General features: G+C 37.5%; 1 protein-coding gene across 12 annotated transcripts in view; it reads left to right on the plus strand.

The window, feature by feature from the left end:
- Positions 1-25745, plus strand: part of afdn (afadin, adherens junction formation factor) — a 102299-nt gene that overhangs the window by 47293 nt on the left and 29261 nt on the right. For all 12 annotated transcript variants that reach the window (XM_031902297.1, XM_031902293.1, XM_031902292.1 and 9 more), the window contains 10 exons: positions 7256-7350; positions 9166-9431; positions 10248-10391; positions 10483-10681; positions 12481-12584; positions 14422-14502; positions 17134-17199; positions 20862-20935; positions 23181-23299; positions 23975-24163. In XM_031902297.1, the coding sequence (XP_031758157.1) occupies positions 7256-7350; positions 9166-9431; positions 10248-10391; positions 10483-10681; positions 12481-12584; positions 14422-14502; positions 17134-17199; positions 20862-20935; positions 23181-23299; positions 23975-24163 (1337 nt within the window). The remainder of the gene's footprint in view (positions 1-7255; positions 7351-9165; positions 9432-10247; positions 10392-10482; positions 10682-12480; positions 12585-14421; positions 14503-17133; positions 17200-20861; positions 20936-23180; positions 23300-23974; positions 24164-25745) is intronic.

Here is a 25745-nt window from a genome sequence, read left to right on the forward strand (position 1 = left end):
AAAGTACACATTCGGACGAATTCAAAATTGGTACCCATGTCTTTCTACTCCAAACAACTGAGTCGCAATTCTTTCCCAAAATTGGAAGTTTTGATGAAATACCTAAAAATCACATCAAATCTTCCACTTTCAAGCACCTTATCTCCCACATAACATTAGGTACCAAAAGAACACACCCTAAATATGAAAGCCAAGGGTCCGCTGAACAGTTTGATGCCCATTGTGCATAGGAACACCAATGTATCTGGCATTTAGAGACCCCATAAGGAAGGTAATGCATACAAATTGCCCAGGAGATCTCTTTAGCTACTGAAAATTCAACACGTTTACTACATTTTCTGTGGGGTAAAAACACAAAAAAAATACATTGACCCCCCAAAACCATATATTTTTGGAAAGTACACATTCGGGCGAATTCAAAATTGGTACCCATGTCTTTCTACTCCAAACTACAGAGTCGCAGTGCTTTCCCAAAATTGCTAGTTTTGGTGAAATACCTGAAAAACACATCAAATCTTCCACTTTCAAGCACCTTATCTCCCACATAACATTAGCTACCAAGAAAACACACCTGAAATATGAAAGCCTAGGGTCCGCTGAACAGTTTGATGCCCATTGTGCATAGGATCAGCACTGTATCTGGCATTTAGAGACCCCATAAGGACGTCAGTGCATAGAGATTGCCCCAGAGGTCTCTTTAGCTACTGAAAATTCAACACGTTTACTGCATTTTCTGTGGGGTAAAAACACAAAAAAATACATTGACCCCCCAAAACCATATATTTTTGGAAAGTACACATTCGGGCGAATTCAAAATTGGTACCCATGTCTTTCTACTCCAAACTACAGAGTCGCAGTGCTTTCCCAAAATTGCTAGTTGTGGTGAAATACCTGAAAATCACATCAAATCTTCCACTTTCAAGCACCATATCTCCCACATAACATTAGGTACAAAGAAAACACACCCTAAATATGAAAGCTAAGGGTCCGCTGAACAGTTTGATGCCCATTGTGCATAGGATCAGCACTGTATCTGGCATTTAGAGACCCCATAAGGATGTCAGTGCATAGAGATTGCCCCAGAGGTCTCTTTAGCTACTGAAAATTCAACACGTTTACTGCATTTTCTATGGGGTAAAAACACAAAAAAATACATTGACCCCCCAAAAGCATATATTTTTGGAAAGTACACATTCGGGGCGAATTCAAAATTGGTACCCATGTCTTTCTACTCCAAACTACAGAGTCGCGGTGCTTTCCCAAAATTGCTAGTTTTGGTGAAATACCTGAAAAACACATCAAATCTTCCACTTTCAAGCACCTTATCTCCCACATAACATTAGCTACCAAGAAAACACACCCGAAATATGAAAGCCTAGGGTCCGCTGAACAGTTTGATGCCCATTGTGCATAGGATCAGCACTGTATCTGGCATTTAGAGACCCCATAAGGACGTCAGTGCATAGAGATTGCCCCAGAGGTCTCTTTAGCTACTGAAAATTCAACACGTTTACTGCATTTTCTGTGGGGTAAAAACACAAAAAAATACATTGACCCCCCAAAACCATATATTTTTGGAAAGTACACATTCGGGCGAATTCAAAATTGGTACCCATGTCTTTCTACTCCAAACTACAGAGTCGCGGTGCTTTCCCAAAATTGCTAGTTTTGGTGAAATACCTGAAAAACACATCAAATCTTCCACTTTCAAGCACCTTATCTCCCACATAACATTAGGTACCAAGAAAACACACCCGAAATATGAAAGCCTAGGGTCCGCTGAACAGTTTGATGCCCATTGTGCATAGGATCAGCACTGTATCTGGCATTTAGAGACCCCATAAGGACGTCAGTGCATAGAGATTGCCCCAGAGGTCTCTTTAGCTACTGAAAATTCAACACGTTTACTGCATTTTCTGTGGGGTAAAAACACAAAAAAATACATTGACCCCCCAAAACCATATATTTTTGGAAAGTACACATTCGGGCGAATTCAAAATTGGTACCCATGTCTTTCTACTCCAAACTACAGAGTCGCGGTGCTTTCCCAAAATTGCTAGTTTTGGTGAAATACCTGAAAAACACATCAAATCTTCCACTTTCAAGCACCTTATCTCCCACATAACATTAGGTACCAAGAAAACACACCCTAAATATGAAAGCCTAGGGTCCGCTGAACAGTTTGATGCCCATTGTGCATAGGATCAGCACTGTATCTGGCATTTAGAGACCCCATAAGGACGTCAGTGCATAGAGATTGCCCCAGAGGTCTCTTTAGCTACTGAAAATTCAACACGTTAACTGCATTTTCTGTGGGGTAAAAACACAAAAAATACATTGACCCCCCAAAACCATATATTTTTGGAAAGTACACATTCGGGCAAATTCAAAATTGGTACCCATGTCTTTCTACTCCAAACTACAGAGTCGCAGTGCTTTCCCAAAATTGCTAGTTTTGGTGAAATACCTGAAAAACACATCAAATCTTCCACTTTCAAGCACCTTATCTCCCACATAACATTAGGTACCAAGAAAACACACCCTAAATATGAAAGCCAAGGGTCCGCTGAACAGTTTGATGCCCATTGTGCATAGGATCAGCACTGTATCTGGCATTTAGAGACCCCATAAGGACGTCAGTGCATAGAGATTGCCCCAGAGGTCTCTTTAGCTACTGAAAATTCAACACGTTAACTGCATTTTCTGTGGGGTAAAAACACAAAAAAATACATTGACCCCCCAAAACCATATATTTTTGGAAAGTACACATTCGGGCGAATTCAAAATTGGTACCCATGTCTTTCTACTCCAAACTACAGAGTCGCAGTGCTTTCCCTAAATTGCTAATTTTGGTGAAATACCTGAAAATCACATCAAATCTTCCACTTTCAAGCACCATATCTCCCACATAACATTAGGTACCAAGAAAACACACCCTAAATATGAAAACCAAGGGTCCGCTGAACAGTTTGATGCCCATTGTGCATAGGATCACCGATGTATCTGGCATTTAGAGACCCCAAAAGGAAGTTAGTGCATACAAAGTGTATACACTGCAATATAAGCTACCGGCATGTGCATTATGCGGCATAAGACCCCCTAACAGTAAGGAGACCCTAGAAAACTATACATTTTCCGAAAGTACACAATCTGACAAAACAAAAATGGGTAAATACATCTTTCTACTGCAAACTACCAAACTACAAAGCTATGCTAAACAGAACGATTTTTTTGACATTACTGAAAATTGTCACAAAGCTTGCATTTTACCCCATTATGTACCCCCACATTTTGTACCGTATCAACATGAAACATTCTAAATATGAACACCAGGGGTCTACTGAACAGTTTGATGCCCTATATGCATAGATTTACCAAACTATGTGGGGTACAGGGGCACCCAAGTAAAAATAGTGCATATGAATTTTCACATAAGATGCTTCGGCTCATGCAGTTTTTGCACCCGGTATGTGTATTATGTGCCATACGACCACCTAACAGTAAGGAGACCCTAGAAAACAATATATTTTCCGAAAGTACACATTCTGACAAAACAAAAATGGGTAAATACATCTTTCTACTACAAACTACCAAACTACAAAGCTATGCTAAACAGAACGGTTTTTATGACATTTCTGAAAATTGTCACAAAGCTTGCATTTTACCCCATTATGTACCCCCACATTTTGTACCGTATCAACATAAAACATTCTAAATATGAACGCCAGGGGTCTACTGAACAGTTTGATGCCCTATATGCATAGATTTACCAAACTATGTGGGGTACAGGGGCACCCAAGTAAAAATAGTGCATATGAATTTTCACATAAGATGCTTCGGCTCATGCAGTTTTTGCACCCGGTATGTGTATTATGTGCCATACGACCACCTAACAGTAAGGAGACCCTAGAAAACCATATATTTTCCGAAAGTACACATTCTGACAAAACAAAAATGGGTAAAAACATCTTTCTACTACAAACTACCAAACTACAAAGCTATGCTAAACAGAACGGTTTTTATGACATTTCTGAAAATTGTCACAAAGCTTGCATTTTACCCCATTATTTACCCCCACATTTTGTACCGTATCAACATAAAACATTCTAAATATGAACGCCAGGGGTCTACTGAACAGTTTGATGCCCTATATGCATAGATTTACCAAACTATGTGGGGTACAGGGGCACCCAAGTAAAAATAGTGCATATGAATTTTCACATAAGATGCTTCGGCTCATGCAGTTTTTGCACCCGGTATGTGTATTATGTGCCATACGACCACCTAACAGTAAGGAGACCCTAGAAAACCATATATTTTCCGAAAGTACACATTCTGACAAAACAAAAATGGGTAAATACATCTTTCTACTACAAACTAACAAACTACAAAGCTATGCTAAACAGAACGGTTTTTATGACATTTCTGAAAATTGTCACAAAGCTTGCATTTTACCCCATTATGTACCCCCACATTTTGTACCGTATCAACATAAAACATTCTAAATATGAACGCCAGGGGTCTACTGAATAGTTTGATGCCCTATATGCATAGATTTACCAAACTATGTGGGGTACAGGGGCACCCAAGTAAAAATAGTGCATATGAATTTTCACATAAGATGCTTCGGCTCATGCAGTTTTTGCACCCGGTATGTGTATTATGTGCCATACGACCACCTAACAGTAAGGAGACCCTAGAAAACCATATATTTTCCGAAAGTACACATTCTGACAAAACAAAAATGGGTAAATACATCTTTCTACTACAAACTACCAAATTACAAAGCTATGCTAAACAGAACTGTTTTTGTGACATTTCTGAAAATCGTCACAAAGCTTGCATGTTGCCCCATTATGTACCCCACATTTAGTAACGTACCAACATAAAACACTCTAAGTATGAACGCCACTAGTCTACTGAACAGTTTGATGCCCGATATGAATAGATTTACCAAACTATGTGGGGTACAGGGGCACCCAAGTAAAAATAGTGCATATGAATTTTCACATAAGATGCTTCGGCTCATGCAGTTTTTGCACCCGGTATGTGTATTATGTGCCATACGACCACCTAACAGTAAGGAGACCCTAGAAAACCATATATTTTCCGAAAGTACACATTCTGACAAAACAAAAATGGGTAAATACATCTTTCTACTACAAACTACCAAATTACAAAGCTATGCTAAACAGAACTGTTTTTGTGACATTTCTGAAAATCGTCACAAAGCTTGCATGTTGCCCCATTATGTACCCCACATTTAGTAACGTACCAACATAAAACACTCTAAGTATGAACGCCACTAGTCTACTGAACAGTTTGATGCCCGATATGAATAGATTTACCAAACTATGTGGGGTACAGAGGATGCCAAATTGAAATACAGCAGACAAAATGTCCATGTGCAAAGACAAGTAACAAAGAACAATGTAAAAAGCAATACAATTGATAAAGATAAAAAAAAATCACTAAAATCATTTTTTTTTTTTTGCCTAATAATATCTGCGGGCAGAATAACAGTTTGAGTATTTTGGCTAGAGCAAATAAGTTTTACAGACAAAGTCAAGCGAACAACAACTATGCATAACTGAAAATGCTATAAAATGGCTAAACATGCAGTAAAATACCCAAAAATCCACCAAAATCACAGAAAATGTAGTAGAAACACCAAAATAATACACAAAAGGTATTGCGCAGTGCGGTTAGCGAATACACTATCCGCAATGGCAATAAAACATTTTTTTCAGGCAAGAATAAAAACGATGCGATTAGAAAAAAAAAATAATTATAAAATTACATAAGTGTGTAAGTGTGTGTGTACATGTGTGTAAAATGTGTTTTGTGTGCATGTGTGCGAGTGTGCAACCAAGTGTGAGTTTTCTCTAAGTGCTGTAAGTGATAAATGTTTGAAAACCTCCCAAAAATGCATGTTTGTGTGTGTAAGTGTGAGTATAAGTGTGTATTAGTGTAATAAATGTGTGATTGTGTGTTTGTGTGTGTATTTGCCACTTACTTGAGGTCTAGGTGAGGATCTGGAGGAGAAAAACGATCTGGCCCAGCAACAGCATCAGCTCATGTGAGGGGGCGGGGCAGGAAGCAGGGGGGCCAGAGGGGGAAGCTGCGGAAGGGAGAGGAGCTGCACACAAAGCCACGAGGATGGCAGGTGAGTCCCATGGGGCCCCTGGGCGATCGCTACCCAGGGGCCACTCGTTCCCCACCTCTGACTATTGTCTGGAGGCTGGGGAACGAGTGGGGAGCGAAGGAATGGCTTGAAAAGCCATTCCTCCGCTCCCAAAACCGGAAGTGCAGCAGGACGTAGAATCTACGTTCTGTGGCACTTTGGTCCTTTGATACACAGGACGTAGATTCTACGTCCTGTGGCACTAAAAAGGTTAAAATGACAGCTACATCAATAGTTTGATTTCACTGGTGACCTTGTTGCGAAATCAGACAAAATTAGGTTTTTCCAAAAGAATGGGAAGAAGAACGCCAGCAGGTTAACTGCAAACTATTTAGGGTAGTGGTTGCATGACATATTTTGGTTCAATACCCTTTATCAAATTAGGTTTCTGTCATCAGGGTTCATTGTACAAACTAGTAGTATGTACTGGATTAACTAATATTACTACTAGAATACTTAGCCTTTTACGATTTCCTTTAAAATCCAGCAGTTATATAACTACAGCTACAGTTGTGGGATCTGTTATCTGTAAACCTGGGATCCATAAAGTTCCCGATTACTGGAAGGCATCTCCCATAGACTTTATTTTAAGCAATCAGATTTTTAAAAATGATTTCTTTTTTCTCTGAAATAATAAAACCGTACCTTGTACTTGATCTCAACTAAGATATAATTAAAGGAAAAGCTAAATCACTGGGGGGTGCCAAATGTTAGACATGGTTAAAGTTCGGCTTTTCAATCCACTGCGCATGCATGAAGACCAAAAAAGGAAGAGGTTTGTGTTGTTGCATTCTGCCCAGCCAGTGCAGGAGCACCGGACAGGAGTTTAGCCAATCGATTATAATCACTGGGGGGTGCCTAACATATAGGTATAAGAATCCAAATTACAGAAAGGCTCCTTATCCGGGCCATTCTGGATAATAGTTACTATACCTGTACTAGCATCCACACATCTATATATTGTAGCTCTGCAACATCTATAGTGGGTGTAGCTTAACAAGATCATTTGTTTGCAGTTAATTTTGTCATGTATATGTCTAGGAGCTTAAATTATGCATTTCTTTTACACAGATACCTGGTTCACTGTCTTCAATCTGAATTGACCAGCTCTATGCCTGCTTTTATAGATGATCCAGAAGAAAATGATTCCCAAAGGCCTAAAATAGGTCAGACAATAGTTGGAGGGCTTTTTTAATTGTTTGCTAGGAATTTATGTGGTCTTTCATTGCAGATAGTACACATTTAGCATAAAAGGTATTGGAACTAAGGAAACATAACATTATTTGTTCTTTCTTTTAGCTTAAATTTGCTGATTTTTTCCACACTGCTTTAAGGGCCCTGACAGACAGGTGTTTTATCGCCTGCAGGAAATCTGCTCTGCTGTAGGAGCTAAAGCGGGCAAAAATACCTTCACGTAATTGCAAGTAAATGCCCTCATTTACATTATTGTGTGATTAACCAGGATTACCACGTGTAAAGTGATTTACATGCACATCCATTCCTGTGGATGCTTCCATGTGTTCTTTGTGGCCTGCAGGAGAGGAGACTTCTCATGGGCAACAGTGTCCCATCTGTCATGCCCCTAAGATGAAACTTGTACAATGGAAATTTAAAGCAATACTGACCCCTCCCTATGAAATTCCATAGAACCATGTCAGTATTAATAAAATATTTAATGTACCAGCATCTTTCTGCCCAAAAGTCCTTTCAATACCCCCACAGCCTAGTATTTCATGTCTCTGCTGACATGGCTTAATGGTTCGCAACAGGTTGTATCACTCGCACTGGGCTGGTGGCATGCAGTCCTTACATAGACTGGAGTACTGTTTTCATTTGTAATTCGGCCTATTTAAGGATGGCCCCACAGGATCTATTATGATTAATCAGTATATCTCTGAGTTTCAATTATCTGTGACTTTCTCAGATTGCAAAACTGATACATTCATTAAAAATAAATTACATCCAATATGCATTACCAATGTGGAGTTCTTTACAATGTTTAATGTCTAGGGGCATTGCGATTGGTGACCCCTTTCTTCATTTGTTATTTTTGTTTAGTTTTCCATAATTACCACAGTTCATCCTTCCAACATAAGGGTCCACAAGGGTCAGTGTAAGCCTCCTGATTATTTGGTTTTACAGCTAAAGAAAAGAGGGAATAGTGGCTTCTAGCCAAGTGAGTAATCAGTAAATTAGTGCTACAGCCACTTGTCTGGCACAGAAGGTCATTTGATTTAGAACCTGGGAAAAACTAAAGGTTTGTTTACATGCCCCTGAGAAAGTTAAATTGATTTGGCGTAATCTGTGAGACTACTATTAATTAATGTCACTGCATTAGGCTGGTGGCACATGGGGAGATTAGTCGCCAGCAATAAATTTTCACTACCGCAACTAACCTTCACAAAATGCCTTCCCACTGGCAAGAATGTGAATTACCGGTAGGATGACATACACATTGTTTCGGTTTTCTGAAGTTGCCTCCCGAGAAAACTTTGGGCAACTTCGGAAAACAGGGGAGACTCATATACCCATCCCACCAGGGATTCTTGCTGGTGGGAAGGCATTTTGGGGTGATTAGTTGCCCACAAAGATTTATTGTGGGCAGCTAAATTCCCCTTGTGCCACCAGCCTTATATGGGGTATTTTTTGTAATCTGTGGCCATCATTTGCAGGTGATTTCTGAGTATAAATGTTGTGTTACACTAGGGCCCACCCCCAGTTTTAATTAAAAGCCTTTTGTTAGCTTGTAAACCTGCTAGCCAAATATTTTTTCCTGTTGGTTATGTCTGATAATGACAAATGTGACACATAGTTGGGAAGTGTGAAAAATCCTTAGAAGGCATCCATGCGTTATTATATGAATATGTTTTTATAGACTTGCTTGTTCTAACACTCTGTTTGAGCGTTGGGTGCTGATATATATCCTCTTACTGCCTATTAGTAATACCTATACATAACTTTTTTTTTTTTGTCTCCTTTAGAAGACGTTTTGCATACTCTGACAGGTGCCATGTCACTTCTAAGACGTTGCCGGGTCAACGCAGCACTAACTATTCAGCTGTTCTCGCAGCTATTCCATTTCATCAACATGTGGCTGTTCAACAGGCTTGTAACAGATCCAGACTCTGGTTTATGCTCTCACTATTGGGGGGCAATAATTCGGCAGCAGCTTGCACACATTGAGGCATGGGCTGAAAAACAAGGCCTCGAATTAGCTGCAGATTGTCATCTTAGCAGAATAGTTCAGGTAAAAATATATGTATTGTAAGAAACTGATGTTTTAGCCATCCAGTGTAAGTTGGGTTCTGTCAACACAGAAATGGAAGAAAGGACACACTGCTGCTTCTGATTTAGTTGGAAGTGCAGTCAATGGCACTTTTTAAGCCTGAACACTCTATTGTTCGCATTTTCAAGTTGAATAAAATTTCCAGCATTTTTTAGGTGTCTCCTGCTCAACAGAATGGGAGACAGCAGTGTGTTTTTTCTGCTCTATATGCCATTAACCTATGAAGTTTTCACTTGGTGGTTGCCTAGTGGTATGTTTTTAAAAGCACCACTAGCCAGAACCAACTAAGAAATGTTGATATACAGACATAAGTGTGGAAAGAACAACCTAGTTATTTGCCTCTAATGTCTCCTTCACTCTAGGTATTCATAGAATAACAAGTTAGCATTTAGCCTTTATTTAACCTTATTTGGCATTTTTTGTTTGACCTCTATCCACAGGTTTTAGTCCTCCAGCAGGGCTAGCCCCCACATTTAGGGAAGCTTTGGTAATAAGTAAATTTTTTCCAAATCCAAATTTTTGCAAAGGAAGAAAAATGTCAACACTTTTGTACTTTGGGTCTCTTCGGAAAAGTTCTAAGGTATACTAGAACATTATAGTGTAAGCTACAAAGCTCTATCCTCAGCTTGGAAACACTACATGATTTGGTTCAAATGTAGTCTCAAAGCGTTCTTTGAAAAAGTGTCAGAATACAGTAAAATTAAGAGATGGTCATTATTATTTTTTTTTTTTTATCTGAGCGTAATGCCAAGTGTTTTTTTGTATGCATTGTTATAGGCTACTACTCTTCTCACTATGGACAAGTACTCGCATCAGGATATTCCAAATATTAATAATACATGTTTTAAGCTGAATTCCTTACAACTGCAAGCCCTATTGCAAAATTACCACTGTGCTCCTGATGAACCGTACATCCCAACGGTAAGTTGTGTGGCATAAATATATTTTTTTGTCTAAACATTGAATACAAAATTTGACGTTATGCTGTTCTGAAATGCTTATATATTGGCAGGAGTTGATAGACAGTGTGGTGTCTGTAGCTGAAAACACTGCAGATGAATTGGCTCGAAGTGATGGCAGAGAAGTTCAGCTTGAGGAGGATCCTGATCTGCAACTCCCTTTCCTTTTGCCTGAAGATGGTTATTCATGTGATGTGGTTAGAAATATTCCTAATGGCCTTCAAGAGTTTTTAGAACCGCTCTGCCAGAGAGGTGAGCATGATACAAATAGAAGTGTAAGACTTAATGAAGCGCTGTAATATTTTAAGCATCATTGCTACAATTCTGAAAAGACTAGGCGTGGCAAAAAATAAACCTGCTCTTTTAAAGTAGAATGCCAGAACTGGCGGTTACCCCCCAAAAAAAACATTGTTTGTTTTCAGTCTAAAAACTGCCTTTACTAATGCCTTCAGGTGGTAAGAACTCCAGCCAATGGCAGACAGAAGAGATGGCTTAGAGTACTTCTATGTTGGCTGTAATATGTTTGCGGAGACAACATTTTATGTGGATGTGTTTCTAGGATATAATATATGCATGTATGAATTGGGCCAGAAAGCCAAGCTGAACATAGCAAAATCTTGCTTTCTGGATCTGATTCAGAAGTTAATGTACATTTATTACGTGTTTGTAATGCAAGTCCAGCTCTTGTTGAGAGAACATAAAAAGCTAACACTTTGAACTACATTGTTGCTAGACTCTTTGTTGGGAGCTTTTCTTATGATATACTACTACATCAGAAAAATAAAATACAATTTATTGGTACCATTTATTTCCTGCAGGGCTTGTGCTTTTTGACACAATAGTTTTTCTCTCTTTAGTTGCATTGATTTTAGCAGTAAGATGCATTTTCCACACAAACTAAAACTAAAAGCCACAGCATTACATAATTGCCATTACTTTTTTCCCCACTTTATTTTTCAAGGTTTTCAATTACAGCATGATGGTGATGGTGTTCATTACATTACTGTTCCTGTAAAACCCATAGCTGCTCATGTTTGTTTCCCCCTACATTTACTAACCTATAGTATATCCAATTGGCCTTGACTTCACCATATTTATTCATAGAATTAGTATGTAGAGCTGACAAATATTCCATTCCCCCATCTGATTACAACGCTTATATAACTACCTTTATACTTCTAAATTATTTTGACTGTGCATTAAACAGGCAGTATGGGATCACTTATACAAAAACCTGTTATCCAGAAAGCATTGAATTATGGGAAGGCTATTTCATAGAGTACATTTTAAGCAAATATTTTTAAAAATAATTTCCTTTTTCTCTAATTATAAAACAGCACCTTGTACTTGATGGTAACTAAGCAGCATTAATCCATGTTGGTTGCAAAACAATCTCTTATTGGGTTTATTTAATGTTGTTTTTAGTAGACTCAAGGTATGATCGTACAAATTACGAAAAGATCCCGGATTCAGAGAACCCAAGGCCACCAGCATTCCATATAGATACCATACCTGTACCAAAGGGCTTATGCTCAATATACCTTTTGTCTTTTTCACGCTTTCAAACGGGGGGTTACTGACCTCAACAGCCAAAATATTTTTATTACATCTCATTTATTTAAGCCCTCGCCTGTTCTTCTTACTGTCTCTCTTTCAGATCGCTGTCTAGTTGAATTATATTGATCCCTGGCCTCTATGTGGGTCACTTTAAACAAAGGTGTCTATACAGATAAGGAACCTTTTGTCCAGAATGCTGGGGACCTGGCATTTTTTAAACAAGGGAGTTATTCCTTAATTTGGATCTTTGTACCTTAAGTCTACTGAATTTAAACATTAAATAAACCCAACAGGATTGTTTAGCCTCTGATAAGGATTAATTCTATCTTAGTTGGGATCAAGGTGCTGATTGATTATTATAGAAAAAGGAAATCATTTTTTTAAGAATGTAATTACTGTATATCTCTTGGGAAAGTGCAAGGCCCTTGTACACATTTAGTTTTAACCAATAAATGCCTTTTGTGAATGTTTCTTTTTTTCTCTTTCACATGAAGGTTTTTGCAGACTTGTCCCTCACTCACGGTCACCAGGCATGTGGACAATTTACTTTGAAGGAGCTGAATTTGAAAATAATTTGTTGACCGACAATACAGACCTGGTAGGCAAAACGTTATTTCTCTTTGCGTTGTGTCAAAGTTTTTTTTAAAGGGGCAGAAAAAAAAAATCAATAAAAGCATTTGGGTTTTGAATTCCCCCCTTTTTCACATACATGGGTTATAAACTCTAAGATATATTGCAGGTGTCTTTCTGTAATTTGGATCACCATATTTTAAGTCTGCTAAAACATAATTTAAAAATTAAATAAACCCAATAGGTTTGTTTTTGCCTGCAGTAAGGATTAATTATATCTTAGTTGGGATTAAGTACAGGATGCTATTTTTTTTTCATTACAGAGAAAAAGGAAATCATTTTTAAATATTATTTGATCAAAATGGAGTCTAGAGGAGATAACCTTTCCATAATTTGGAGCTTTCTGCATAATGGGTGTTCGGATAACCTTAAAGGAACAGTACAGTGTAAAAATTAAACTGGGTAAAATGGATAGCCTGCACAAAATAAAAAATATTTGCAATACAGTTAGTTAGGCAGAAATGTAATCTATAAAGGCTGGAGTGAGCAGATGTCTAACATAATAGCCAGAACACTGCTTCCTGCTTTCAGCTCTTAGGGCTCTGGCACACGGGGGAGATTAGTCGCCTGCGGGAGTCTTTTTCGTCGATTTCCGGAAATCGCCCCGCCGCGTCTGCCATCCCGCCGGCGACTTACATGTTCGCCGGTGGGATGGCAGGGGTAGGCAACTCGGGGAGATTAGTCGCCCGCGAACAGGGAGTTAATCGCGGGCGACTAATCTCCCCCGTGTGCCAGAGCCCTTACCTCTTAGTTAGTCAGTGACTTTAGGGGGGGGACACATGGGACATAACAGATCAGTTTGTTTGTGAGCTTGCAGGTCAGATTCAAATGCAAATTAACAGAACAGTTATGTCCCCCTATGCCCCCCCCTCAAGTCACTGATTGGTTGCTGACTGCTAACAGCTTATAGAGCTGTAAAGGAGGAAACAGAGTTCAGGCCATTATGTCAGACATCTGCCCGCTCCAGCCCTTTTAAATTACATTTTTGCCTAACTAACTATACTGATAACATTTTTTATTTTGCACAGTCTAACTGTTTTTCCAGTTTGATTTTTTACATTGAACTGCTTCTTTAAGGTGGCCATACACAGGCAGATTTCAGCTACCCATTCGAGTCCTTCAGACCAAGTCCTTGAAGATGGTGCCCTGGCTGGAACCAAACCAGGACCCCCATATTCCACTGCAGTTTACAGAGATTTTATATATTTCACATCAATCCCTGCCCCAGTGGGGCTTACAAGTCCCAATCACATTTACACACACACTGTTTTTGGAGTGTGGGAGGAAACAAAGGACACTGGGAGAATATTCAAACATGCAAATTGTGGCTGGAATCAAACCTATGACCTCAGAGTTGCAAGGCAGCAGTTATAACTACTGTACAACCATAGGAGTCCATAGTTACTATTACTGAAATTAAAAAAAGCATAATATCATCCTTAAATATAGTTTTATTCTACAGTTATGGTATTTATTTTGAAAACAATTACCTAGAAAGCTCCATAATGCGGAAATGCCATACTCTGTAGAATCCTATTTAAGGAAATACTTTTTGTTTTTTTTTTTTAACAATTTCTGATTTTATTGTAATGATTAAACAGTGCCTTTTACTGGATGGTAAATAAAGTAGCATACATCTGTGAATGATCATACTAGCTTAGAGCGGACTGTACCAAATTACAGAAAGATAATTTATCCAAAAAAGCACTTGTCCCGCTGCATTACAAATAACAGTGCCCATGCCTGTACTATATATTTTATGGTTGGAAGATTTTGTCTAAATTCCCCACATTTTTTCTTTTCAGCCATTAAGAAAAGAACCTGAAATAATCACTGTGACACTTAAAAAGCAGAATGGAATGGGTTTGAGTATTGTTGCAGCAAAGGTGAGCAAGATTCTTCTGTTGATTTTTCATTTTTTAAGTTAATAGGGTGGATGTAGGAATCAAATGTTGTGTTAGTGTTGGCAAAATAATGACATCTTGACCAAGTGTGCTTTGGTCATATCACCTTTTTGAAACATTTTTTTTGCCTCCGTATATGTGACCAAAGTACATTTGGACAAGAGAGCAATCTCATGATTTTGCTAATATACAAAACAAATTTTGAAAGGGCCCATCAAGATAACACCTCTATTCACTCTGCAAGGGCCCCATTGTCACCTGATCATTGGCTTGGGTGCTGAATATTAGGAGCACACAGATTTAAACTAACCATTTGGACCATGTGATAGCCTGGTTTACCAACCTATAAATGCATGGTCTGCACTTTTCTTTGTTGTGTATTATTCCTTACTCCTGTTTTCACACCATTTATTAAAATTTCTGAAATCATCAAGCAAATCCATTTCCATATTGAAACTCTTGATATTTATGAGGGATGCACCAAATGCACTTTTTTCAGATCAGCCAAATACAGAATCTTCTACAAAGGAATTGTCTAAATCTCAAATCCTAATTCCAAGGGGTGCGAGGGTAATCTATGAAAGAAAAAAATCATGCCAAAAAAGGCTTGTATTCAGCCAAATCTGGTGTTATCTATTAAAGTCAGCAGGGCTGAGGAGAAATTTCAAAGGAAAAAGCGGTGTTATTCACAGACCTACCGTTGTTATACTCTGCTACATATTCATTATTTATTTATTTTAAATGGGATGTTATATAGTGTAGCCTGAAGTTAAATCTACTTATCACAGCCTATAAACCAGATAGAAAAAAATAAAATTCATGTATTATAGTTCATTATTTACACCATGACAATGGTGCTAGTTGAGGATTCCTTCAGGCTATTCCTGTACGATAAACATTTGAAACATTTGGAAGTTTTAACCTTGGTAAAACTGCAGGTACTGACAGTTCTTTAAAAAATAAAAAAGTAAAATTGAACTGAAATTCTAAATTAATCAAACATAAATAAAAGTAAAATGGCTAGTCAAGGAATGACATTGGTCCATATTTTGGAAATTTATTGTAATATAGAAAAAAAGTTGATTCCTGTGTTTATGCATAATAAAGGAACAGATCTGTTATCTGGAAACATTTGAAATGGGGATTAGGCAGATAAGGCTATTTCTAAACACTAGGTCTAAAATAAACACATGCAAACATTAAAGGGATACTATTATGATTTTTATGGTGTATTTTATATTTCTAAATTACACTGTTTTACATACAATATTTCACTCTACCATTTAAAAATGTTATTCTTGAACCAACAAATGTATTTTTAGTTGTAGCATTGGTGTGTAGGCGGCCTTCTCAGTGCATTTTGAGCTTTCAAAATAAGCCAGCGCTACACATTAGAAGGAGTCTCAAGCCAGACTTGGATTTCTTACTATTGAGTTCTATTCTGATATCTACTGGGAGCTGCTATCTTGAAGTTTATCAGAGCACGGGTCACATGGCTGTAGCACCCTGGGAAATGAAGACTATGGCTAGACCCATGTGAAATTTCAAAATTAAATATAAAAACAATCTGTTTGCCTTTGTGAAAAACGGATTTCAATGCAGGATTCTGCTGGAGAAGCTCTATTACCTGATGTGTTGTGAAAAAACATGTTTTACCATGACAGTATTCCTTTAAAAAATAAATAAATAAAGGGTACTTGAAGATAATATGCTTAATTGTAGCAAAGAATAGGTATTTGCTACATTAAAGCAAATTATCTCCAAGTACCGTACAGCCCTTCTTTACCATTAGTTTAAGATATGTGTGCATTATAACGTCAAAACAAATTAATAAAAACATCCCTAGAGCCAAACTGACAAACAAAACTTAAAACATATATGGGGTTATGTAATAAAAAGCGCTAAGTTTGCCCAGGAGCAGTAACTTGAGCAATCAATCAGTACATAGAATTTACTGGTCACCTGTTTAAAAGCAAACATCTTATTAGTTGCTGTAGGTTACAGTTCCTGGGCAAATTTAGCACCTTTTATTACATATGGGGGATGGTCCAAAGTAGGTTGGAATAATCTATTAATTATAACTAGGCATTATGGGGCATATTAATAAAGATGTGAAAAAAGCTGTTATCATTTGGGTTCCTAAACAAGTTTTTTTTTTTTCCTAGCAGAAAACTTGCAATAGCGTACCATTTTGTCACCTTGTAAATAAAATGCCTAAAAATTTCCGTACATAGAATCACATGTATACCTGTGATTATGCAATTTTACTGCAATGTCAGGAATTTTGTCCTCCATGTTTTCACATGGGTGACAAAATTATTCTGTGCCATTGCTATTATTTCTAGGGTCTATAGTTTATACACAGTTCACATTTTAAAAAGTTCCTGTAGGAACTAGTATATAATGTAGCATTTGCAAGACCTGGTGCAGAATTCTTTCCTTTCATGAATGCAATTTTTGCTGAATTTATTTTATACCACACCTACATTGCTTAGGCATCTTAAATTGCGCATGAATTAAAAAAAAGGTTATTTTTATCTTCTAATCATGGTATCACTCATCAGATCCAATACATTTTGCTGTTATGTGATATGTATTCTTACAAATTTTCAGGGTGCTGGACAAGAAAAACTTGGGATTTACATTAAGTCTGTGGTGAAAGGCGGTGCTGCAGAAGTGGTTAGTAATATTTTGATCTTCCAGATTGAAAACTGAAATGCTAAAATTTTTAAAAATGGATCCACCTGGCCAGAATTTAGCTAAGGTGCATTCTGTTATGCGTTCTAGTAATAGCCACTTTCAGAGCACAGCGGTCATTAATTAATGGTGCACAATAAGGAGAAATAAGGTAGAAACCCAGAATTAAGTCCCTCAGATTAAGTCAGTGAACTGCTGGTTTGTGTTTACCTTGCTCTGCAGGAGAGGAACCAGTAAGGGTACTTTTATTTTCAAATTTTGCCCTATTTAGTGCAAGAAACAAAAAAAAACATATTTCCTAATTCAAACAATAGGCTAAACCTATGTTCAGTAGAGGCCTATTCATTGAACAAATGTTAAAAACATATACAGCTCTTTTAAAGTTTATATACAGTGGTTCTCAAAAGTTTTGTGACCTAAAACATCTTTTGATTTTCAAACAAGTCCTAAAAGTAGATGACAATAAACAAATGAAACAAATTGTTGTATTTGGTCATGTATTTATTGAAAATACCCACCCCTACAGGGTTCCATAGAGTGCACCCACCCCTACTAAAAAACATGAACTCATTCCTGCCCAAAGAGAACAGAACAGTTAAGCTCTATCAATAATTGATAGATGAACATGAGGATTAATGTCACATTAATTATGCTTATATTTGCATGTTTTTATATTAACATAATACCTATATGCACCATAACACTTCAACCAGTCACTTAAAGTTCCAGCATACCATAATATTTAAAGGAGGTCCATATATATTATATCTTCAAATAAGAACTGGAAAAAAACATGATTCTAATAATGTAATAATAATCTGAATGTAAAGTGTGTGCCACTCCATCATAATTTTCCACTACATGCTTAGCTATTGCAAACTTAGCATCCTTTTTCTCTATCGCTAACAAATGGTCCTAAATCCTAGTACTCTCCTGCTCTTGCTGTCGTTATTCCAGCATATTGGGACCCACACTCTCCTGTCCCAAGGTACAGCATTGGGTCAAAGTATTTGAGGCCTGGTTATCTAATCTAGTAAGGGCACAAGTTACACAAGAAATTACAATAAATCAAAATATATCTCATTGTATAATTATTTTAAAGTGAAAGCACTGCAAGATGCTGACTTCATAGCTGCATTTATACACAGAAGGAATTCCCTGATAATGGTGCACAGGAGCAAGTGTCCGGATGGACCCATTTTCATGGGTCAAACAAACGAGCAGTCCACTAAAGAGCCTCTCTATAAATAAACCCCTCCCTTGGCTACAGCCTGTTATCATTTTTTAGATTAAGAGTAGTTCATTATACAAAGGGCTTCTCAGTGGGCCACATGTTATGTTGGGTTGAAAAACCCAACATACTGTTCTTCGACTTCAGCTTATTCTATCGCTTTTTCTTCTTCTTAGTGCCCCCCATTTTCTAAACACTACTCCTCCTACAGTTTTAGGGGTACAACATCCAAACTCTCCACACTTCTTCACCCTATAGCGGAGCAGGTTGCTTGTGCTTTTCTAAACAATCCTGCCCCTCCTCTTTTTGTGGCGCCCCTCCCAACACCCCAATTTTCCCTTTGACTTGGACAGGTTGCTACCACTTTTTCAGCTTTGAAGCTATACCCCCCCAAACTTGAATAACATAATCATGGGGCGACCCCGAATGAAACAGAGACATTTGTTGGTTGACCCTAAGTGGGAGGAGCCAAAAACAGCCAATCATATTTAACTAATTGACTTTAACGGGGAAATTGAAACTGCTGCCAATGTTACAGCTTTGAGGCTACACCCCCAAACTTGAATCACATAGTCATTGGGTCAGCCTGAATGAAAATATGATTGTTGGATGCCCAAAAGTGGGCGGAACTGTGAACAGCCAATCAGATTTTACCTATTGACTTGGTGGAAATTCAATCTGCTGCCATTCTCAAGGTAATAATGCCATGGTCCCAAGGCACCACGGTTCAAGGTAAGAAAAAATGGACGGAACCACGAACAGCCAATCAGATCTTACCTATTGACTTTCAATGGGGAAATTCAACCTGCTGCCATTCTCACAGAATTGACACCAGGGTCCCCAAACTTTGCATAGTTGGTCACAGTTTTAGTTTGGAAAAGTGGGCGGAGCCATCAACAGCCAATCCGATTTCACCCATTGAGTTTTATTGGTTTGATGCCAGAGTTCCCAAACTTTGCACAGTCAGACACTGGGTGACAACGTATTCAAGTCTTTTTTTAAACTGGACGGATCCACCAACAGCCAATCAAATCTTACCTACTGATTTTCAATGGGGAAATTCAACCTGCTGCCATTCTCACAGTATTAATCCAAGGGTCACTAAGGGACTGCATTTTTTTAGGTATTAAAAAGTGGACGGGGCCACCAACAGCCAATCAGACTTCACCTGTTGAATTTTTTTTTGGGGGGGGGGGTTAAATTTAAAATTCTGCCTTTCTCACACTATTTATGCCAGGGTTCCCAAACATTGCACGGTCGTTGGCTGACTCCATATTCAGGGTTAGAAAAAGTGGGTGTAGCCACCACCAGCCAATCCATTTCCACACAGTAAATTTAATTGGTTAATATTTAAACTGATGCCATTATTTAAGTATTAATTCCAGGGTTGTTAAACTTTTCAAAGTTAGTCACTGGGTATTTGCTGTTCAAAGTTAGACTTTCAATGGTGAAGTGTAAAATGCTGTCAGTCCCACAATTTTTATGCCTGAGTCCCCAAACTTTGCAAAGTTGGTCACTGGGGGACTGCAGTTCAAAAATATGAAAAGTGGGTTAGGCCACTAACAGCCAATCAGATTTCATCCATTGAATTGTATTGGTTTAAATTTAAAATGCTGTCATTCTCACACTATTTATGCCAGGGTGCCCACTGTTTGTCACTGGGTGACTTTAACTCAAGGTTAGAAAAAGTGGGCACAACCACCAATTACAATTCACTTATCGCATTTTATTGGTTTCAATTTAAACTGCTGCCATTCTTTAGATATAAATCCTATGGTCCCTAAACTTTGCAGACTTAGTTGCTGGGTAACGGCAGTTCCAGGTTAGAAAAAGTGGGCGGAGCCACCAATCAGATGTCAACCGTTGACTTTCAGTGGGGAAATTTAAATTGCTGCCATTCAGACACTATTAAAATCAGGGTAAACTTTGCACAGAGGTTTTTACTATATAACCGTGGTCCAAGGTTAGAAAAAGTGGACAGAGCCAACAACAGATCAGATTTCATTCAGTGACTTCACGTTTTTCAAACCAACATGAAGTTTGTTCTTAAACTTCCCTTGCTAGTTTGAGTTTGCTCTTTGCAAATCAGGTAGTAGAATGTGGCTTTGTTTTACTTTAACATTTTTCCCTGTATGAAATAATAAAACCATAGGCAAAAAGTATGTTCACAGCACTAGCCCTATGTTTTTAACAAATGTTGAAAAGGAGTGTATATTGCCCCTTTAAGCTCCCTCACACTCACTTATTTCTAATGGCATAATGTTCATTTGATGAAGCATTGTGACAGCTCAAGGTGTGATTAAATACATTTTGATGAAATTTAAATAAATGCAAATGTTATTTGGCTTCATAAAGGTAACTAAGCACAAACAAAGTTTAAAATTCATGCTTTTTATCTATTTTTCAATTTTAGGATGGTCGTTTAGCTGCAGGGGACCAACTTATAAGTGTGGATGGGCAAAGTTTAGTTGGTTTGTCCCAAGAAAGGTACAGTAGTTTTACATATTAGTAAATTATACAGTTTCATCAAATTATTGATAAAATCTTAACACATGATATTTCAGAATAGATTGGATTTGCTAAGAAGACTACTGATTAGACAAGCCACTCAAGACTTATACTGTATCACCAAGTACACTGCTGTACTTTTTTGCAAACCATGCTGGTTACAAGTGTGTTTCATCTTCTCTTTCAATTTTCAGTAATTACTGCTTAGGTACCATAGTTCCGCACAAATAGAATAGGCGCTGATTCTGGAAAAATTTGTCCTGTTTTAATAAAACTTAAAAACCAGTGCTATGTAGTGCTATGTGTCCCCTGGCACACCTTCATGGCATTGATGCGAATACCTGGATTTTACATTACTGAGCCTTTATAGCACATCTGGGGGGAACCGTGCAAGGAAGCCCAGTTCTAAACCCCTGCCATAAGTTAGTCATTTAATTATAAAGCTCTAATAAGGAACTACACTCCCTTCCTTATCTGCAATTTGTTCCTGTTACCAGATTTCAATGTAGCCGGTTCAAATCCCATTACTTGCAGTAAGGAAACATTATGTTTACACAGTGCTGCCCTAGTTTGGTAGTCTCTGCACTAGCCTTCATTACAAGTCTGTGTTTAACAGACAGATTTCTTATACTATTTCCAGCATTTTACACCACACTTAAGGAGGTAACCAGATAGATGACCTAATTAGTTTGATAAGTAATCCTCCTTGAAATGCTGTGAATCACGTGGGCATGAGAAGGAAGAACCAACAACCCTATTGTTACCTACTGAGCATCCAAGGCATAACAGGTTTTGGGTTGCTTTAATATTAAGCAGTGATATTATGAATTTTGTTATCTGCCTTTACCAGGATATATTTGTTGTTATGCAGCCATTGAATTTCCAGCCTATATTGTAATTCAGCAAATATTTCTTCAGTGTGCTGTTCTGTGCACTTTTTGTTTTTATAAGTAAGAACTTCAAACTTCAAACTTTCAAAGAGTAAAATTGTATGCATTTAAATACAGTTTGCACTTACGAACACTGCTAGCAGCTTGTAGTTAATACCATGCAGTCAATACAGGCTGCAGCTATATAATGTGCACAAGGTCCAAAAGTACAGTGTACACAGATGCAAAGGGTTCTGAAATGAAACCTTTCATGAGAAAATGTTACATCAAGGGTTCGCTGTGTGTATTACATGTGGTGTTCACATTAGAATTAACACAATTAATAAACTGAAGAAAAATGTTGCAATTACTTTAGATATAGTTTATAAATGTGCAGGTTGCAATGCACACTATTTTGTGGGGATCAGCTTGTATGGTAGAATTCTTGGGGAGAAAAAGCAGCATTGTGTGAAATAAACATGCAAGTATTTTGTGTGTCTTGGTTAATGATAGAGTTAAAAGCCAAGCTAAAACAATATGTTTATTATTCTATCATATTAAGCATATGCGATTCTTCTCTTTTCCCAAGAACATAGGACATAAGGTGCTTCAGAGTGTTTTATCATCCAGCCCAGTAGGTAGGCAACAGAACACTTGGAATTGCCCTCATATGTTTATATGGCGCCAGACTACAACATTTTTGAATAATAATCCCCTGACATGTAAGGTGATTACAGTAGAATTAAATGTTTGCTTTTGTAAGCTGAGCTAATTTTGTTAATGATTTAGACATAAAATCAGCACAAAGGCCACAATACTTCTTTCTCTATAAGAAAATGTTTGTAAACAGACTGCCCAGCTTTGTGTTGCAATATGCTTCTAATGTACTTTTGTGACAATGTAACAAAAGTCAAAAATACAGAGGCTAAGAAAGAAAAATCACATTCAACTATGTGATATTGCTCTCTAATTATTACACCATAGTTATTATTTTTAGAAGGCAACTTCCTAAGACCCGCTCAAAGGGGGTTTGTTGCAAATAACCTGCAAGAATTATATGTATTAAATGATCATTGGTGAAAACTTAAAGTGCATTTTTACAGCAGGAAATCAGTAAATGCATTTGAAGTTTTATATCAGTCAAATATTAATATGTGCAAATTAGCACATAACTGAAATCCCTTATATTTTTCATGTAAATATCTTTTATTGCTTTTTGCCTTTTATTTTTTGCCAGAAAGAAGTAAAACCTTTTTTGTAAATTCATCTTATAGTCTAAAATAATATAAATCAATATTAGAATAAAAAAATATTGCAGAAATATATTAAATTACTCAAACTCATCTCTTCAACAGAGCTGCAGAGCTTATGACTAGAACTGGGGCCGTAGTAACCCTTGAGGTCGCAAAGCAAGGCGCAATATACCATGGACTTGCCACACTACTAAACCAACCATCTCCTCTCATGCAAAGAGGTAATCTGATGTAGTTCATGATCTTTTGAATCTATTTGTATTTATTTTAATCTGTTAAGACAAGAAAATTGCACACCCCCACTGGCTACTTTGCACAGTCATTTAGGATATTACATACAAGTGAACCGCAATCAGCAGTTTGCATCATAGCATTGGTATTTCTATGCATGCATGACTATTCCCCATCTGCTGAGTTTTCCATCTTACACCGCTGACGGTTTGCGTGCATGCAGTGAATGTGGTGCATAGCTTCTCTAATAACCTGGCACATTTACAGATGAAATATGCCAGTATGTTAACTGCTTTAAGGAGTCACAATAAATTCTACTATAAAAGCTTTGCCAAAAAACAAGCATTGTGTTACAGAAAAACTCTACCCCTGAACACTGCAGATTTCTGTAAAAATATATCATATGAAGCTCCCAACACTGTTCATGTAAAGCCTTTTCATAATGGCTTTAACGCTAAACCTATCTGTAGTTATTAGTTTATGAGCTGTTGTATCCCTATACTGAGCAGAAATAATAGTAAATATCTCCTCCACGGTCTGCCTGTTCTGTTTAGTTTTTTTTAACAAGGCTAAAATTATTCTTTATCCAGGAGGTACATGTGCCATAATGCAATATTCATTTTTTGCATTAACAATTTAATCTTTTTTTTTTTCCCCCCAAACAGATCGACGTGGCTCAGGAAAACCACGACCAAAGAGTGAAGGTTTTGAGCTTTACAATAATGCTTCCCAAAATGGGTCTCCTGATAGCCCCCAGACACAATGGCCAGAATACACCGAACCCAAAAAGTTACCAGGCGATGATAAACTAATGAAAAACCGTGCAGATCATCGATCCAGTCCTAATGTGGCCAGTGAGTTTTCAAAAATAGTATTGATAAAATTGGCCCTAGTGTGTGTGAATGTAATGGGGACTGTAGATTGTAAACTCCATTGAGAGAGGGTCTGATATGAATGATGTACTATCCTTAAAGTGCCACGGAATCAGCACTATATAATTAAAGCATGATAATGTTATATAAAAATTGATACTTCATTAAAAACTTTTTTTCCAGCATTTGAAACATTTTATAATATATTCTCACAGTTCTTAGTATGACAGGGTTAAAAGTAATTTGCCTATTTCCAGCAATTGGTCAGTTTCATTTTAATTCACTACTCAACACAGTGTAGCCAGTGTAGTTTATGAGAACTTCAGTGTGTATGCCAGCAGTGCTCTAATTTTGTCTAGTTTAAGATGTGATAGCACCAACCTTTGTACTTAGAGTTAGATATGGTTGTTGAAGGCTTTTTCCTATATTTCTTTCTATGAGGATGTCTTAGTGTGTGGAGCCATTAGCTGATTATACAGGGACGTTTAAAGACCCAAAGGAATCTTTGCCTGAAAACTGGTGTTGGAAATACATAAACAAAAATGTAAACTATCTACATTAAATTTGCTGAACAAAACAGCCTGTAAAATATACATTAAGGGGCTGATTTACTAACCCACGAATCCGACCCGAATTGGAAAAGTTCCGACTTGAAAACGAACATTTTGCGACTTTTTCGTATGTTTTGCGATTTTTTCGGATTCTGTACGAATTTTTCGTTACCAATACGATTTTTGCGTAAAAACGCGAGTTTTTCGTATCCATTACGAAAGTTGCGTAAAAAGTTGCGCATTTTTCGTAGCGTTAAAACTTACGCGAAAAATGCGCAACTTTTCGCGTAAGTTTTAACGCTACGCAAAATGCGCAACTTTTTACGCAACTTTCGTAATGGATAGGAAAACTCGCGTTTTTACGCAAAAATCGTATTGGATCCGAAAAATTCGTAAAGAATCCGAAAAAATCGCAAAACATACGAAAAAATCGCAAAGTACCGATCATTACGAAAAAAACGCAATCGGACTCCATTCGACCCGTTCGTGGGTAAGTAAATCAGCCCCTTAGTGTAATGTCTTTTAATATTATACTGCCCCAATAATTGACCTTTTTCAAAACTGACTATATTAGTCATATTTTCTGCAGATATATTTTTTGTGCAGCTTGGTTGTTATTGAGTGTAAGCATTTACATAACTATAGTAGTATTCTTAAATCAAATGTATGGGGCAGATTTATCAAAATGTGAGGTTTGATCTCATCACTGAAAAATTCACCCACTGCTGCTTCTATTCATTCATATGGGATTTTTAGAAGGGTATTTATCAATGGGTAAAGGAGTTCACCATTTGATAAATACACTTCTAAAAATCACTTAAAATGGACCTGTCACCCAGACATAAAAAGCTGTATAGTAAAAGGCCTTTTCAAATTAAACATGAAACCCAAACTCATTTTTTATTGACACATCAAACATAACTATTATAAAAGCATTTAAAAATCCCAGATGTCAATCATATATTGCCTGCCCAGCTATGCCTTAGGTATAGAGGTGGGGCAGACAGTTACCG

This window comes from Xenopus tropicalis, chromosome 5 (assembly GCF_000004195.4).
Source record: "Xenopus tropicalis strain Nigerian chromosome 5, UCB_Xtro_10.0, whole genome shotgun sequence".
Classification (NCBI taxonomy): domain Eukaryota; kingdom Metazoa; phylum Chordata; class Amphibia; order Anura; family Pipidae; genus Xenopus; species Xenopus tropicalis.